Source organism: Geotrypetes seraphini, chromosome 4 (genome assembly GCF_902459505.1).
Source record: "Geotrypetes seraphini chromosome 4, aGeoSer1.1, whole genome shotgun sequence".
NCBI classification, from domain to species: domain Eukaryota; kingdom Metazoa; phylum Chordata; class Amphibia; order Gymnophiona; family Dermophiidae; genus Geotrypetes; species Geotrypetes seraphini.
Genome location: NC_047087.1, coordinates 137626714 through 137641637, shown reverse-complemented (window position 1 = coordinate 137641637; position 14924 = coordinate 137626714). Strand labels below are relative to the sequence as shown.

Sequence of the window (14924 nt, the reverse complement as noted above, 5' to 3'; positions counted from 1 at the left end):
GACTTCTTTTTATTTTATCTTTTTTCACATTTTGCCTGAATATTTATTCCTTTCTAACCATGAAATCTGTCTTATATAGGTATTTCTTTAACAAAGAGGGAGATTTTAATAATGTGACAGCAGCTGCCTACCACAAGAAAATTCACCTTCTGGTTACTGGATTTGCTTCTGGAATCTTTCACCTGCATGAGCTGCCAGACTTCAACCTCATCCACTCCCTCAGGTTTAATATTTATACTTCTTTCTCCCTTGTGAAAGTCTATGGCAGTGTATCACAAACTGTGTGCCGCGGCACGCCAGTGTGCCCCCTGAGATTTTAGGTGAGCCATGACACACTGGCGAGGAGGAGAGTCATCCACACCGGCTGACTGCCTACAGGACATGCTGGCGAGAGGCACGTCCTGTAGGAAGTCAGCCGGTGCAGATGACTCTCCTTCTAGCCTGTGTCTCTCCTCCTCTCCCTGCACCTCCTGGATCCCTCCACTGAAGCGGATCATGGCCAGGCAACGTCCACGCACTTCCGGATGCCTTCCGGCCGGGGCACTAGATTTAGTGTGCAGCCAGCAGTAAAGTTTGCGAGACACTGGTCTATGGGATATTTTATCTGTACCATACCCTCGTCACCATGTGTAAAACTCCCTCAGGAGTGTTACCTCTGCCATACCCTTTTTTATGCTTGTATAAATCTTCTACTACTACTAATTATTTTTATGGTGCTGCTAGACCAGTGGTCTCAAACTCAAACCCTTTGCAGAGCCACATTTTGGATTTGTAGGTACTTGGAGGGCCTCAGAAAAAATAGTTAATGTCTTATTAAAGAAATGACAATTTTGCATGAGGTAAAACTCTTTATAGTTTATAAATCTTTCCTTTTGGCTAAGTCTTAATAATAAAATTGTCATTTATAGCTAAAGAGACATATGATCAAAAACTGTTTTATTTTACTTTTGTGATTATGATAAACATATCCGGGCCGTGAGTTTGAGACCAGTGTGCTAGACATGTGCATCATTGTACATTAAACACATGATGTGTGTATTACATGTTCTGTTCCCTTAATTATGGGTATCCATACAGTTCCATCAAATATTGGAGGGAAAGAAGGGAAGGGCTGCAATGCAGACTTTGCAGAGAAGGGAACATTGGATGCATTCTTTAGGGTATGAGAATGAGAGAAAGGGCCTGCTGCTACTGTTTGGAGCAAGTAAGAGTGGAAAATAGGTAGTAGTGCTGCCCGATTCACGATTCAAATCGGTTCACCTATTCACTTCGGATTAATCGATTCGAATCGATTTACAACAACAACAACAACAAAAAATCGGCTTCCCGATTCAGACCCTTGCCCCCTAAAGCAGGAGCAGCAGCTCTGCTCTTGCTGGCCGGCCACTGCCGCACCTGCTTTAGAGGGCGAGGAGGGAGGGTCAGTCTGTAAGTGCTGATGTCCCCGCCTTGCGTCCAGTTTCCCACCCTGGCCTCCCACTTCCCCCCTGGCCTCCCGGCTCTGTTTACCTTATAGATGCAACCTGCAAAGAAGATCACAGTTATAGCGGCTTTGCAAAGTGCTTTGAGCTGTTTCCTCCGCCACGATCCTGCCTCTGACGTCAGAGGAGGGGTGGGACCGCAGCAGAGGAAACAGCTCAAAGCACTTTGCAAAGCCGCTATAACCGCGATCTTCTTTACAGGTTGCATCTATAAGGTAAATGGTGTGGGGAGGCCAGGGGGAACATGGAAGCCTTCCGGGGGGGGGGGGGATGTATCAGACCTTCAGGGGGACAGGCCTTGGGGTGCAGGCCTTTAAGGGGGGGACAGGCCTTTAAGGGGGGAACAGACATTCAAGGGGGGGGAACAGACATTCAAGGGGGGGGTGCAGACCTTCAAGGGGGGGTGCAGGCCTTCAAGGGGGGGGACAGGCCTTCAAGGGGGGGACAGGCCAGGGATATTGGCATAGGCCTTCAGAGTGGACAGGCCTTCAAAGGGGGGGACAGGCCTTCAGGGGTGGGGTGCAGGCCTTCAGGGGGGGACATACCTTCAGGGGAGGGGGGCCCTGGTGTAGAAGTACAAGGAGGGAGGGAAGGGGGGGTTTAAAGAGACGTGCATATGCCGGACTTTGAGGGCAAGAAATAATGGGTCTAAAAATAAAGGAGAGGGAGAGAGATGATGGACAATGGGATTTAAGGAGGGAAGGAACAGAAAGGGAGAGAAGTTGGACACAAGGGATGGTGTGGAGGGGGGATAGAGATACTGGATAGGAGGGTAGTTGGGAAAGAAAGGGAGAGATGGTGGACCCTGGGGTGGTGGGAAGGAGGGAGAGATGCTGGATGAAAGGGTAGTTAAGAAAAGGTGAATCTGTGGATGGAGACAAAAAGAGACAAAAAAAAAGAAAGATGCCAGACCTCCGGGGGAGGGAAGAGAAACGGAAGAGGAGGACAGAGATGTCAGATGGATGTTTAGCACGGAGAAAGAAGAAAGAAGGAGACCCTGGTGAGCAAGTTATCAGAAGACAACCAGAGCCTGGGACCGACAAGATTTGAATAATGACCAGACAACAAAAGGTAGAAAAACTAATTTTATTTTCCATTTTGTGATTACAATATGTCAGATTTGAAACGTGTATCCTGCCAGAGCTGGTGTTAGACCGCAAACGTGAGCTAGGATTTAACAGAGAGAGGAAAAATCTTTTTTGTTTGTTTATTTTGTTTACACCACAGCGCCAGTGTGGTTAGGAGAAGGCAAAGGGGGTGAAGAGGCCAATTGGGCAAGAAAATCGAATCGAAAAACCAATTCAATAGGCTGAATCAAATTGAATCAAAATTTTTTTTCCTGAATCGGGCAGCACTAATAGGCAGTATTGTGAAGGGGTTGGATTGGACATGTACAATGGAGAATGACATTTTTTTTAACATTTTTCTATTTCTCTCTCTCTCTCTCCTGAACAGTATTTCAGACCAGTACATTGCTTCAATTGCCATTAACAGTACTGGGGACTGGATTGCCTTTGGATGCTCAGGTGTGCATTAAAAGTATTATAAAAAAGGAGAGCTGTGTGCCAGGGTAGTCACAGTGCCTATCTGACATGAATCTGTGTGTCAAAACAGTATCTAAACTTGTGTTTACTGACCTAACAGTGAGTCTATGTAATGAGCCTTTGTGCAGGGGCTTCTAGTGAATTTGTTATTGTGAGTTTGCATGGTGAGGCCATGCATGATCATATGCTGTTAGTCTGCTTGGTGAGGCCACCACAGAATTTGTGTAGTGAACCTATGTGGCAGAACCACCACTCAGATGCTATGAATTGTGAAACCCCCGCGTTTGTGCTTTTGTGAGTTGTGAAACCCCCAAGTTTGTGCTGTGTGTATCAATGGTTAGAGCTACAGCCTCAGCACCCTGAGGATGTGGGTTCAAACCCACGCTGCTCCTTGTAACCGTGGGCAAGTCACTTAATCCCCCTGTTGCCCCAGGTTCATTGGATAAATTGTGAGCCCGCTGGGACAGACTGGAAAAATTGCTTGAGTACCTGAATAAATTCATGTAAACCATTTTGAGCTCCCTAGGGTGAACGGTATAGAAAATTAAATCAATAAATTTTACATTTGAATTTGTGTCATAAGGTGTGATGGGCAGTCACTTAGGTTGTACAATCTATGGAGAAGTGCTTTGAGTCAGGTTGCTTTTAAATGACAAAATATGTCGGTTACTGTGCATTTGTCTACTCTTTCAGGTCCGGGCCTGCTGCTGGTGTGGGAATGGCAGAGTGAGTCCTATGTGTTGAAACAGCAGGGTCATTTTAATAATATGATGTCACTAGCATATTCCCCGGATGGACAGCACTTGGTGACTGGAGGAGATGATGGGAAGGTGAGCCTTAATGCATGGCTCATTCATTCTAAAATATTTGTATTAATGCCCTTTTCTTTAAATACAAAATTTAATCTAGAGAAGCGACAAGCAGCTGAAGCTGTAATGTACAGTAACAATAAGCAGCAGATGCACATTAGTCTATTAAAATCACTCTATTTAAATACTGACTATTATTCATAGTGGTAAAATGCAGAGAAGTCCTGCTTATCACATATTCAATAGCCTGATATGTTTCAGTGATCACTGCTTGTTTTAGGGACAGATTAACAACTATTTATAATCAGGATGAAAAGCATATAACAATTTAAAGAAGAAATCCGAAAATAAAAATATGCATGAAAAAAACCAAATTAAAACTCAGAAATGGTAATAGAAATGTTGGAGAATCCTGTGGCTTTATCTTATGATACTATTTTATTTGGTACTCTTATAAGAGCTAAAAGTCAAATATCTACAAAAAATAACAAACTTCTATTTGTAATGACAGGGGTTGCCATGCAGCTTATTTTAAGAAATTGGAAAAACTGGGATAGGTTGAATTACTAATTATCCCAGGACAAGCAAGCAGGTATTCTCACATATGGGTGACATCATCCGACGGAGCCCCGATACGGAAGTCTCACAAGCAGACTTGCTTGAAAAAACTAGAAGTTTCGAGTCGCCTGCACTGCGCATGCACGAGTGCCTTCCCGCCCAGTGCACAGGGCGTGTCTTCTCAGTTCTTAGTTTTCCACGGAGCCGCGAAGTCCGTCTATGACTCTCTGCGTTAAACTTAGTTCACTTTTGCCTTCTCTCAACCGCGGTTGGTGTTCTTTCTTCATGAATCGCTGTTTTATTTTATTTGTTTTAATCTAGTTAAAAAAAAAAAAAAAATTTTCCTCTTCTGTCCGTTCTCCGGGATGGGCCGCTCGGCCGCAGCCCACAAGCTTCGACCTTGCAGCGGCTGTTTTTAGGCCTATGTCCCGGCCTGCTATAGGCTTTAAGAAGTGTAGCAAGTGTCGGCGCGCGATCTCTCTCACGGACCCTCATAGACGCTGCCTCAAGAGTCTGGGGCCTAAACATCATCCCACGTCGTGCCTGCCTTGCCAAACACTTCAGCCTTGTGCTTTTAAGCGTCGTTGCATTCTAATAGACAAACTCTTTGAGATGGAGTCTTCGACTGATCCCTCGAGTTCAAAGACGTCTCCGGCTTCGACTTCCATCGAGCCTCCTTCCGCGCCTTCGGCTTCTACCTCGAGCCTCATCAAGCCTTCCTCGTTTGCAGTGGCTCTTGCTTCAACATCACCTGCTGTATCTTCCCCTGTTTCCTCAGGTCAGATAGCTCAGCAGTCGCTTCTGTCGGTGATGATTAAAGTGGCTAAGACTCCTAAGTCGAAGCACACTCACACTACCTCGAAGGAACCTCCGGCCAAGGCAGGTGGACCGGTTTCAGACACAGATCCCACCTTGCCGGCTTCTTTCCAGACCATTTTAGAGAAGCAGTTTCTTCAGTACCTTACCATTATGGGTCCTAAACTGCTTCCTATTATCTTGCCTGGGCATCCAGCAACCCCCTGTGACATCGATCTGCCTCCGATGCCCTGGTTGGAGTCGCACTCTTTGCAGGGAGCAGAGTCTTTGCGAGTGTCTGGTCTGCCACCTAAGCACGAAAGGCAAGGAGTAGATTCTTTGCGAGTGCATCGACAGGATTCCTCACATTCTCAGCAAGGAGCAGAGTCTTTGCGAGTACATCGAGGTTCCTCCTCCAAGCCTCTGGAGCTTCGATCTACAGCCTCTAGTCCTATTCATACATTGGCATCGGCTGCTTCTGTCTCCGAGGTAAAATCTCCTCGATCATCGAGATCTGGTTCTAGACACAGTTCTCACCATTGTTCGAGACCTTCATCGAGGCATTCTTCACGACATCGTTCCTTGCAGGATATTCCATCTTCCTCGAAACCTCGTTCTACTCCGATCTCGACCAGACCACCAATTCCTCATTCCAGATCTCCGATGCCGGACCTCGAGGATATCCCAGCTTCGATTGCCTCGACCAAGTCACCTGGTTCCTATGGGACTTTTTTCCATGCCGAAGCTTCTTCTTCGACACATGCTGCCTCTCGACGTCCTCAAGTCCTTCTCGAGACAGGGCATTACCAGACCAGTTGTCTTTTTCATCTTTCTTGCGACAGATAGCTGTAGACTTGGATGTTAACTTGGATACTGGCTCCAAATATTCTAAAGAATATCTTGAAGTCATGCGTCTCCCTCAGCCTCCGGCAGAAAGTCTCAAACTTCCACTTCACAAGCTTTTGGACCAGACTTTTACTCGATGCCTGGAGACTCCATTTTCTATACCAACAGTACCTGTAAAATTGGACTCGAGGTATAAAACGGTGCATCATAAGGGATTTGACAACTCACAGTTATCTCATCAATCCCTTCTAGTTGAATCTTCCTTGAAAAGATCCCATCCTTCCAAGGTCTATGCTACAGTCCCCCCTGGCAGGGAGCAGAAAACTATGGACAAACTTGGACGTTGCATCTACCAGAATGATGTCCTCTAGAGTCCTCAATTATAATTTTTATTTCATTACTTATTTTGAATTTCTTCTTTCTCAACTGCTGAAATTTATGACTTACATGGATAATCATATGCATTTTGAATTTCAATAATTCATTGCTTCTTTTTCTCAGTTGCATCTCCATCTCCAGCAATCATCTTATGATGCCTTTGAGTTATCTGCCCGAGTGGTTGCTTGCTCTTTGGCTATGCGTCGTCTTGCCTGGCTTCGTACCATTGACATGGACCCTAATCTTCAAGACCGCCTGGCTAACATCCTTTGTCAAGGCAATGACCTCTTTCACGAGTCCATTGAGGCAGCCACTAAAAATTTATCTGACCATGAAAAGTCATTTGCTTCAATTGTCAGACCTAAACCGAAGCCGACTCCGGTCAAGCCTGCACGCCTGACTGATATCTATCAAAGGCGTTTTGCTCCGAAGCCAGCTCCTTATACTCGCCCTCCTCTGAAAAAACAGCAAACTCAGAAGCAACAGAAATCCCAACCTTCTGCTGCACCTAAGGCTTCTCAGCCTTTTTTGACTGTTTAAAACAGAGCATAACCTCCACCATTCTGTCTCTGTCTCCCTTTCCCCCTTTAGGAAACATAGAAACATAGAAAGATGACGGCAGAAAAGGGCTACAGCCCACCAAGTCTGCCCACTCTACTGACCCACCCCATTAAGTCTGAGTGCTAATGACCCAGCTCCTTAACTCGACCCTCGCAGGGATCACCTGCTCCGGAAGTTTGTTCCACTGATCCACCACCCTTTCTGTGAAGAAATACTTCCTGGTGTCACCACCAAATTTCCCTCCTCTGAGTTTGAGCGGGTGCCCCCTTGTGACCGAGGGTCCCTTGGGAAAGAATATGTCATTTTCCACCTCGACACGACCTGTGACGTACTTAAATGTCTCTATCATGTCACCCCTTTCCCTGCGCTCTTCTAGAGTATAGAGCTGCAATTTGCCCAGTCTTTCTTCGTATGAGAGACCCTTGAGTCCGGAGACCATCCTAGTGGCCATCCGCTGGACTGACTCAGCTCGAAGCACATCTTTACGGTAATGTGGCCTCCAGAATTGCACACAGTATTCCAGATGAGGTCTCACCATGGTTCTGTAAAGTGGCATTATGACTTCAGGTTTGCGGCTAACGAAGCTTCTATTGATACATCCCATCATTTGCCTTGCCTTGGATGAGGCCTTCTCTACCTGTTTGGCAGCCTTCATGTCTGCACTGATGATTACTCCCAAGTCCCGTTCTTCTGAAGTCCTAGCTAGTGTTTCTCCATTCAAGGTGTATGTTCTGCATGGATTTCTGCTGCCGAGATGCATGACCTTACACTTCTTAGCATTGAAGCCCAGCTGCCATATCGAGGACCAGTTTTCCAACGTGATCAGATCATGCGTCATGCTATCCTTGAGATTGCTTTCGCTTACTGTATTACACAGTTTGGCATCGTCGGCAAACAGTGCTACTTTACCCTGAAGCCCTCGGGTCAAGTCCCTTATGAATATGTTGAAAAGGGATGGTCCCAGGACTGAGCCTTGCGGCACTCCGCTGGTCACCTCCGAAGTCTCAGAGAGGGTGCCGTTGACCATCACCCTCTGAAGTCTTCCACTCAGCCAATCATTGACCCATGCAGTTAGTTTCTCACCTAACCCCATCGATTTCATCTTGTTTAATAGTCTACGGTGTGGGACACTGTCAAAAGCTTTACTGAAATCCAAGTACACTATGTCCAGAGACTCTCCCGAGTCTAGCTTTCCTGTCACCCAATCAAAGAAGCTGATAAGATTGGATTGGCATGACCTGCCCCTAGTGAATCCATGTTGGTAGGGATCCCTTAGATTCCCCTCATCCAATATCGGAGGTCGTCTTCATCATTTTTACAACAGATGGACCTTAATTTCATCAACTGAAGGCGAGCCAGCATGGCTTCTGCAAGGGAAGGTCGTGTCTCACGAACTTGCTGTACTTCTTTGAGGGAATAAACAGCCAGATGGATAGGGGGGAACCAATAGACATCATTTACCTTGACTTTCAAAAAGCCTTCGACAAGGTACCTCACGAACGGCTACTTAAAAAGCTGTGGAACCACGGGGTGCAAGGGGATATCTACCGATGGATCAAACACTGGTTGGCAGGCAGGAAACAGAGGGTTGGAGTAAAAGGCCAATACTCAGACTGGCAATGGGTCACAAGCGGAGTTCCACAGGGGTCGGTGCTGGGACCTCTACTGTTCAATATATTTATTAACGATCTGGAGACGGGGACAAAATGTGAGGTTATCAAATTTGCTGATGACACCAAACTCTGCAGCAGGGTTAGAAACACGGAAGACTGTGAAGACCTGCAAAGGGAAGACTGGAAGACTGGGCAAAAAAGTGGCAAATGAGTTTTAACATACAGAAATGCAAGGTCATGCATGTAGGGAAAAAGAACCCGATGTTCAGCTACAAAATGGAGGGAACACTGCTAGGGGTAAGTAACCTTGAAAGGGACCTGGGGGTGATGGTTGACACATCGCTGAAACCATCGGCGCAGTGTGCGACAGCCTCAAAGAAAGCAAACAGAATGCTGGGCATCATCAAAAAGGGTATCACAACCAGGACGAAGGAAGTCATCATGCCGCTATATCGCGCAATGGTGCGCCCGCACCTGGAGTACTGTGTTCAATACTGGTCGCCATACCTCAAGAAGGACATGGCGGTACTCGAGGGAGTGCAGAGGAGGGCGACTAAACTGATAAAAGGTATGGAAAATTTTTCTTATGCTGACAGGTTAAAAATGCTGGGGCTGTTCTCCCTGGAGAAGAGGAGACTTAGAGGGGACATGATAGAAACCTTCAAAATCCTAAAGGGCATAGAGAAAGTGAATAAGGACAGATTCTTCAAACTGTGGGGAGCCACAAGCACTAGAGGTCACTCGGAGAAATTGAAAGGGGACAGGTTTAGAACAAATGCTAGGAAGTTCTTTTTTACCCAGAGGGTGGTGGACACATGGAACGCGCTTCCGGAGGATGTGATAGGCCAGAACTCTGTACAGGGGTTCAAGGAGGGTTTGGATAGGTTCCTGGAGGATAAGGGGATAGAGGGGTACAGATAGAACTTGAGGTGGGTTATAGAAGTGGTCAGAAACCACTTCAAAGGTCGCAGACCTGATGGGCCGCCGCGGGAGCGGACCGCTGGGCGAGATGGACCTCTAGTCTGACCCAGTGGAGGCAACTTCTTATGTTCTTATGTTCTTAGACCTCTGGTTCCTGACCATCATCAGAGAAGGATACTCTCTTCATTTCACTCAGATTCCACCGGAGCTTCCTCCAAGAGAGTATCCTTCCAATCCATCCCAGACCGCCCTTCTTCTTCAGGAAGCTCAAGCTCTACTTTGTCTCCATGCCATCAAACCAGTTCCCTTGGAGCAGCAGAACAGAGGGTTTTACTCCCGTTACTTCCTTGTTCCGAAGAAGACGGGTGATCTGCGACCCATTCTGGATCTCAGGGCTCTCAACAAATTTCTAGTCAAAGAAAAGTTTCGCATGTTGGCCCTGGCATCCCTTTATCCCCTTCTCAAGCAGAAAGACTGGTTATGCTCTCTGGATCTCAAGGAGGCCTACACTCATATTCCCATCCATCCGGCCTCCCGTCAATACCTCAGATTTTGGGTGGGGAATCTGCACTATCAAAAAGGGATAGAGGGGTATAGATAGGGAGCTACTGCGCAGGTCCTGGACCTGTTGGGCTGCCGCGTGAGCGGACTGCTGGGCAAGATGGACCTCGGGTCTGACCCAGTGGAGGCATTGCTTATGTTCTTATGTTCTTACCCTTTGGCCTGGCCTCATCTTCCAGAGTGTTCACCATGTGCCTGGTAGTGGTAGCAGCAGCTCTACGGAATCACGGTCTTCAGGTATTTCCCTACCTCGACGACTGGCTCATCAAAGATTCCACATCTCAAGGGGTTATTGTAGCGAACCAACAGACTACCTAGTTCCTACAAAGTTTGGGATTTGAAATCAACTTTCCCAAATCTCAACTTCAGCCCTCCAGACTCTACAATTCATTGGAGCTGTTCTGGACACTGTCCACCTCAGAGCATTCCTTCCACAACAACGTCTGGAAGCTCTTCTTCAACTCTGTCACACTGTGTCTTCCCGCTCTTCCATCTCAACGAGACACATGATGGTGCTTCTGGGTCACATGGCCTCCACAGTACACGTGACTCCTTTTGCCAGACTTCACCTCGGAATTCCTCAGTGGACCCTGGCATCTCAATGAATGCAGGCTTGCGATCCTCTTTCCCGACACATCACAGTCACTCCTTCTTTCAAGAAGTCTCTCGGTTGGTGGATGCTCTCTTGCAATATTTCCAGAGGCTTGCTTTTTCAACCGCCTCCTCATCAGAAGGTCCTCATGACAGACTCGTCGACCTATGCTTGGGATGCTCATCTCAATGGTCTCCGTACTCAAGGGATAGCTCTGCCTGGGAGAAGATAGTCTCTGTATCAATGGGCTATTGCTGGGAGGGGCAACCCTTTCGCATGGCACCTACTTAGCCGGCCTGCTATCATGGGATAGCTCGGGATGTGCTCGACTCACCCCTGTTTTATCAGGGGATTGAGTGCAGGCTGAATGGCCCTATGTTGGTCCAGAGGACTGTAGCAAGCTGCTTTCCCCCCTTTCATGAAGAAGCATGAGGAGATAGTGGGGTCGAGGGTTTCAGGTTCTCAGAGCCTGTCTAAAAGGCAGTCTGAAGAGACAAATGGCTGACGAATCCTATATGCTTGTCTGAGGCAGAAATTTTCTACATTGTCCAGCTAAGTGGATGAAGGCACAGCACCAAGCAATTCTGTGAGTACAATTCATTACTGTCTATGGGAGACTTTGGGGTGATTCAAGAACTGGACTTTTGAGGGTCTCTGGGGCTTCATATAGAGTCCCCCACCTCTAAAAATCCCTTTGTTTAATTTTTGGAAGTTTTATAGAGCTCTCCCAGTCCATTTTCTTGTGCTAAAACAATGCCACTGTGGCCATCTTGGATTTCTCGATTTTATTTTGAAAGCCTCTTGAACATCTTGGTTTTAGATAATAAAAAATTTGTATGGTCTCCCCAGGCCTTTCTACCCCTGTATCATTCCAGTTTTGGGCTGGATGGCTAGCTGAGGAGTATCCATGTGCTGGAGGGCACATGGGGGGGAGCACTGGTCTTAGCCCCATTGGTCCCTCTAGGGTCTTCAAGTTTATTTGTTGGGTCATAAATTCCCCCTAGAGCCCTCGAATGGTGACTTGGTGTCGGCGGCAAAATGCAAATGCGAAGACATTTCTGAACCTATGAAGGCACAAGAAGTTCCCCTGCAAAGATGCTCAGGACATAGTAACATAGTAAATGACAGCAGATAAAGACCTGAGTCTGCCCAAACATACACACTCTATATTTTAATGATTTAATTTAAATTGTTCTTTTTGTTAGATATTTCAGGGCCAGAAACTCAGAGCTCTTCCCAGTAATGTGCATAGGTTCCATCTACTGGAGTCTCCGTCAAAGCTCACTCCAGCTCATCTAACCCATCCTAGCCCATCCTCAAATGAATGGTCATATACGGGACAGAGACTGTGCAAGTCTGCCCAGTACTGGCCTTAGTTCTTCAATATATACCATTATTTTCTGATCAGAGATCCTCTGTGTTCATCCCATTCTTTTTTGAACTCTGTCACAGTTTTCCTCTCCACCACCTCTCTCAGGAGCGCATTCCAGGCATCAACCACCCTCTCCGTAAAGAAGAATTTCTTAACATTAGTCTTGAGTCTACCACCCCCCAACCTCAGATTATGCCCTCTGGTTTTACCATTTTCCTTTCTCTGGAAAAGTTTTTGTTCTACGTTAATACCTATCTCTCCTTTCCTCTAGGGTATACATATTCAGAGCTTCCAGTCTCTCCTCATATGTCTTTTGTTGCAAACCTCCTATCATTTTACTATTTTCGTCGCCTTTCTCTGGACCGCTAAAAGTCTTCTTATGTCATTTACCAGATACTGTCTTCAAAATTGAACACAATACTCCAATGACCTGTACGGGACATCAACACCTTCTTTCTTCTACTGGTTATGCCTCTCTCTAAACGCCTAGCATTCTTCTAGCAACAGCCACTGCCTTATCAGGGCTTTGACTCTGATTTTTGTAAGTTTAATGTTTGAAGCTTATGTAAAGTATAAAGCATCTGCATAGTCAGGAGTATCACCGGTGGTGGCACATGGGGGTTTACCTTCGGAGAGCACTGTTCCTCAGTGGAAATCTTTACCACAGGAACCCAGTCGGTAAAGGACTGGGATGTCTAGGGGTCAGGATCAATGTCTTGTTTCCCTCAAAGTGAACCCTCATACTACTATTACCACTATTTATCACCTTATATATGAAAGACATATGCAGCACTGTACATTTTGACATTTAATAGACAGTCCCAGCTCAAAGAGCTTACAATCTAACTTGCACAGACAGATATGAAATATAGAGTTAAAGATGCGAGGAGTTAGAAGCTGAAAGTGGTCTTGAAGAGGTGGGCTTTTAACTGGGCTTTGAACACTGCCAGAGACTCAGCCTGCCATAGGGATTCAGGCAGCTTGTTCTAAGCATATGGTGCAGCAAAGTAGAAGGGATGGAGCCTGGAATTGGCGGAGGAAGAGAAGGGCACAGACAGGAGTGACTAACCAGTGGAGCTTGCCAGGGGGGGAGAATATAAGGGGAGATAAGTGAAGAGATACCTAGTATGTCATTATCTAGCCGCTCCTCTATTTTTAACCTACTCTCACACGCCCCAAATAGGCCCGTCTAGTCCACAGGTCCCCCAACTCTCATCATGAAGCCGCCTTCTTGGCTCTTTCTTTTTCTACTCTGCTCTTCTCTCAAACTCTCCCCCTGCCTGACACCCCCTTCCCCCAATCTCCTCGACCCTGCAAATGCCCACAGTACCTGCCCTGGCCTCAGAATTCCCACGCTGATACGCTCCAAACACCACACATCCTATAAAAACACTCGTAAAGTCAACCACGCCTCTCTAAAACCTGTCCCCGCTTCCACTCTCTCCGACCCTGCCTCTGATTCTCTCATCCCAGTCCCGACATTTTATTGCAATGCCAGATCCGCTTGTAATAAGATTCAAATCTTGAAAGACCTACTCGAGGATTCATACCCCGGATTCCTATTCATCACAGAATCCTGAATCACAAAAGATGACCAATTTACTCAAAACGAACTTTGCTTCCACAGCTACCAAGGCCTCTTCTCTCCCAGAACTAACCGAAAAGGAGGTGGCCTGGCTCTCCTTTTCAAATCATTCTTCGATGTCCAGCTCCTTGAAAAGGGCAGCCTCTCCTCACTAGAATACATGCTAGCCTCAGTTAACGATGAATACCACCCTCATCCACTGGGTATCCTGCTCCTATACCGCTCACCTACCCCTTGGAACAATTCCTCCGAACTCGTCTTTGAAACCATAACAAATGCCTTCCTCAAATTTCAAAGATTACTGATCATCTGAGACATCAATCTCCACCTTGACGATGTCACCAGCAAGGACGAATCTGAATTTTATAGCTTCCTCTCCTCTTTAGGCTTTTCCCCCTCCCACTCTCTCCCCTACCCACGAAAAAAGCCACACACTATACCTCATCAGTTTTCTGGATCTCACTACTCACAAAACCTCAACCACTGACATTCGCTGGGAAATCGTCCCTTGGTCTGACCACTTCCTAGGGGCTTTCTGCCTCCCAATCTTCATGTCACATTTTGAGTCCCCATCCCGCACCTCAAATTCTATTACCTTCTGCAAAAAAATCTCGAGCAATCTGTTCTGGACCAATTTTCTTGACAAATTCTCCCCCATCCCTAAACCTGCAGAACCAGAAACAAACTGGCAATACTGGGTCGCCCTCTCCGAGTCCACCTTCCATTCCCTCGCCCCTCTCTCCACTAAAACCATCTCCTGTTCCCGCAAGGCCCCTTGGTACCTCCCATACCACAGAGAACTGAAACAGAAAAGCCGAGCTCTGGAACGAAAATGGAAAAAATCTAAATCCTCTACAGACAGACTCTCCTGGAGGGTCAATATTAAATTCTACAATACTGTTCTAAAAAAAGCAATGAAAAACTTCTACGGTGACAAAATCTCCAAATCCAACAACCAGATGAGCACATTATTTAACATCTGGCTTTCCTTAACCTCCAAAAATGCCTCCATCCTCCCCTCCTCCCTCTCAGCCGAGTCTCTGGCAAAATTCTTCAGCGATAAGGTGTCCACCTTGAGGCGCTCTTTCCCTCCTGCAATCTCCTACAAATCTCTGATTCCAATCGACCCCCAACCCTAACCTTACAGACTCCTACCCTATCCCAGCTGACAGATCCTGGTCTTCCTTCGAACTTGTCTCTGAATCCCTGGTCCTTAATCTCTGCCTCAAACTGAAATCCTGCAATTGTACCTTAGATCCATTCCCTGCCTACCTTTACGAGAACACTTCCCCTCAGGCCATCTCATCT

The 14924-nt window shown here is 46.6% G+C and overlaps 1 protein-coding gene across 1 annotated transcript in view; it reads left to right on the top strand.

Moving 5' to 3' along the window:
* PWP2 (PWP2 small subunit processome component) overlaps positions 1–14924 on the top strand; it is a 360035-nt gene that overhangs the window by 194561 nt on the left and 150550 nt on the right. The window contains exons 8-10 of the mRNA XM_033941702.1: positions 80–223; positions 2937–3007; positions 3719–3855. Coding sequence (XP_033797593.1) covers positions 80–223; positions 2937–3007; positions 3719–3855 — 352 coding nt within the window. The remainder of the gene's footprint in view (positions 1–79; positions 224–2936; positions 3008–3718; positions 3856–14924) is intronic.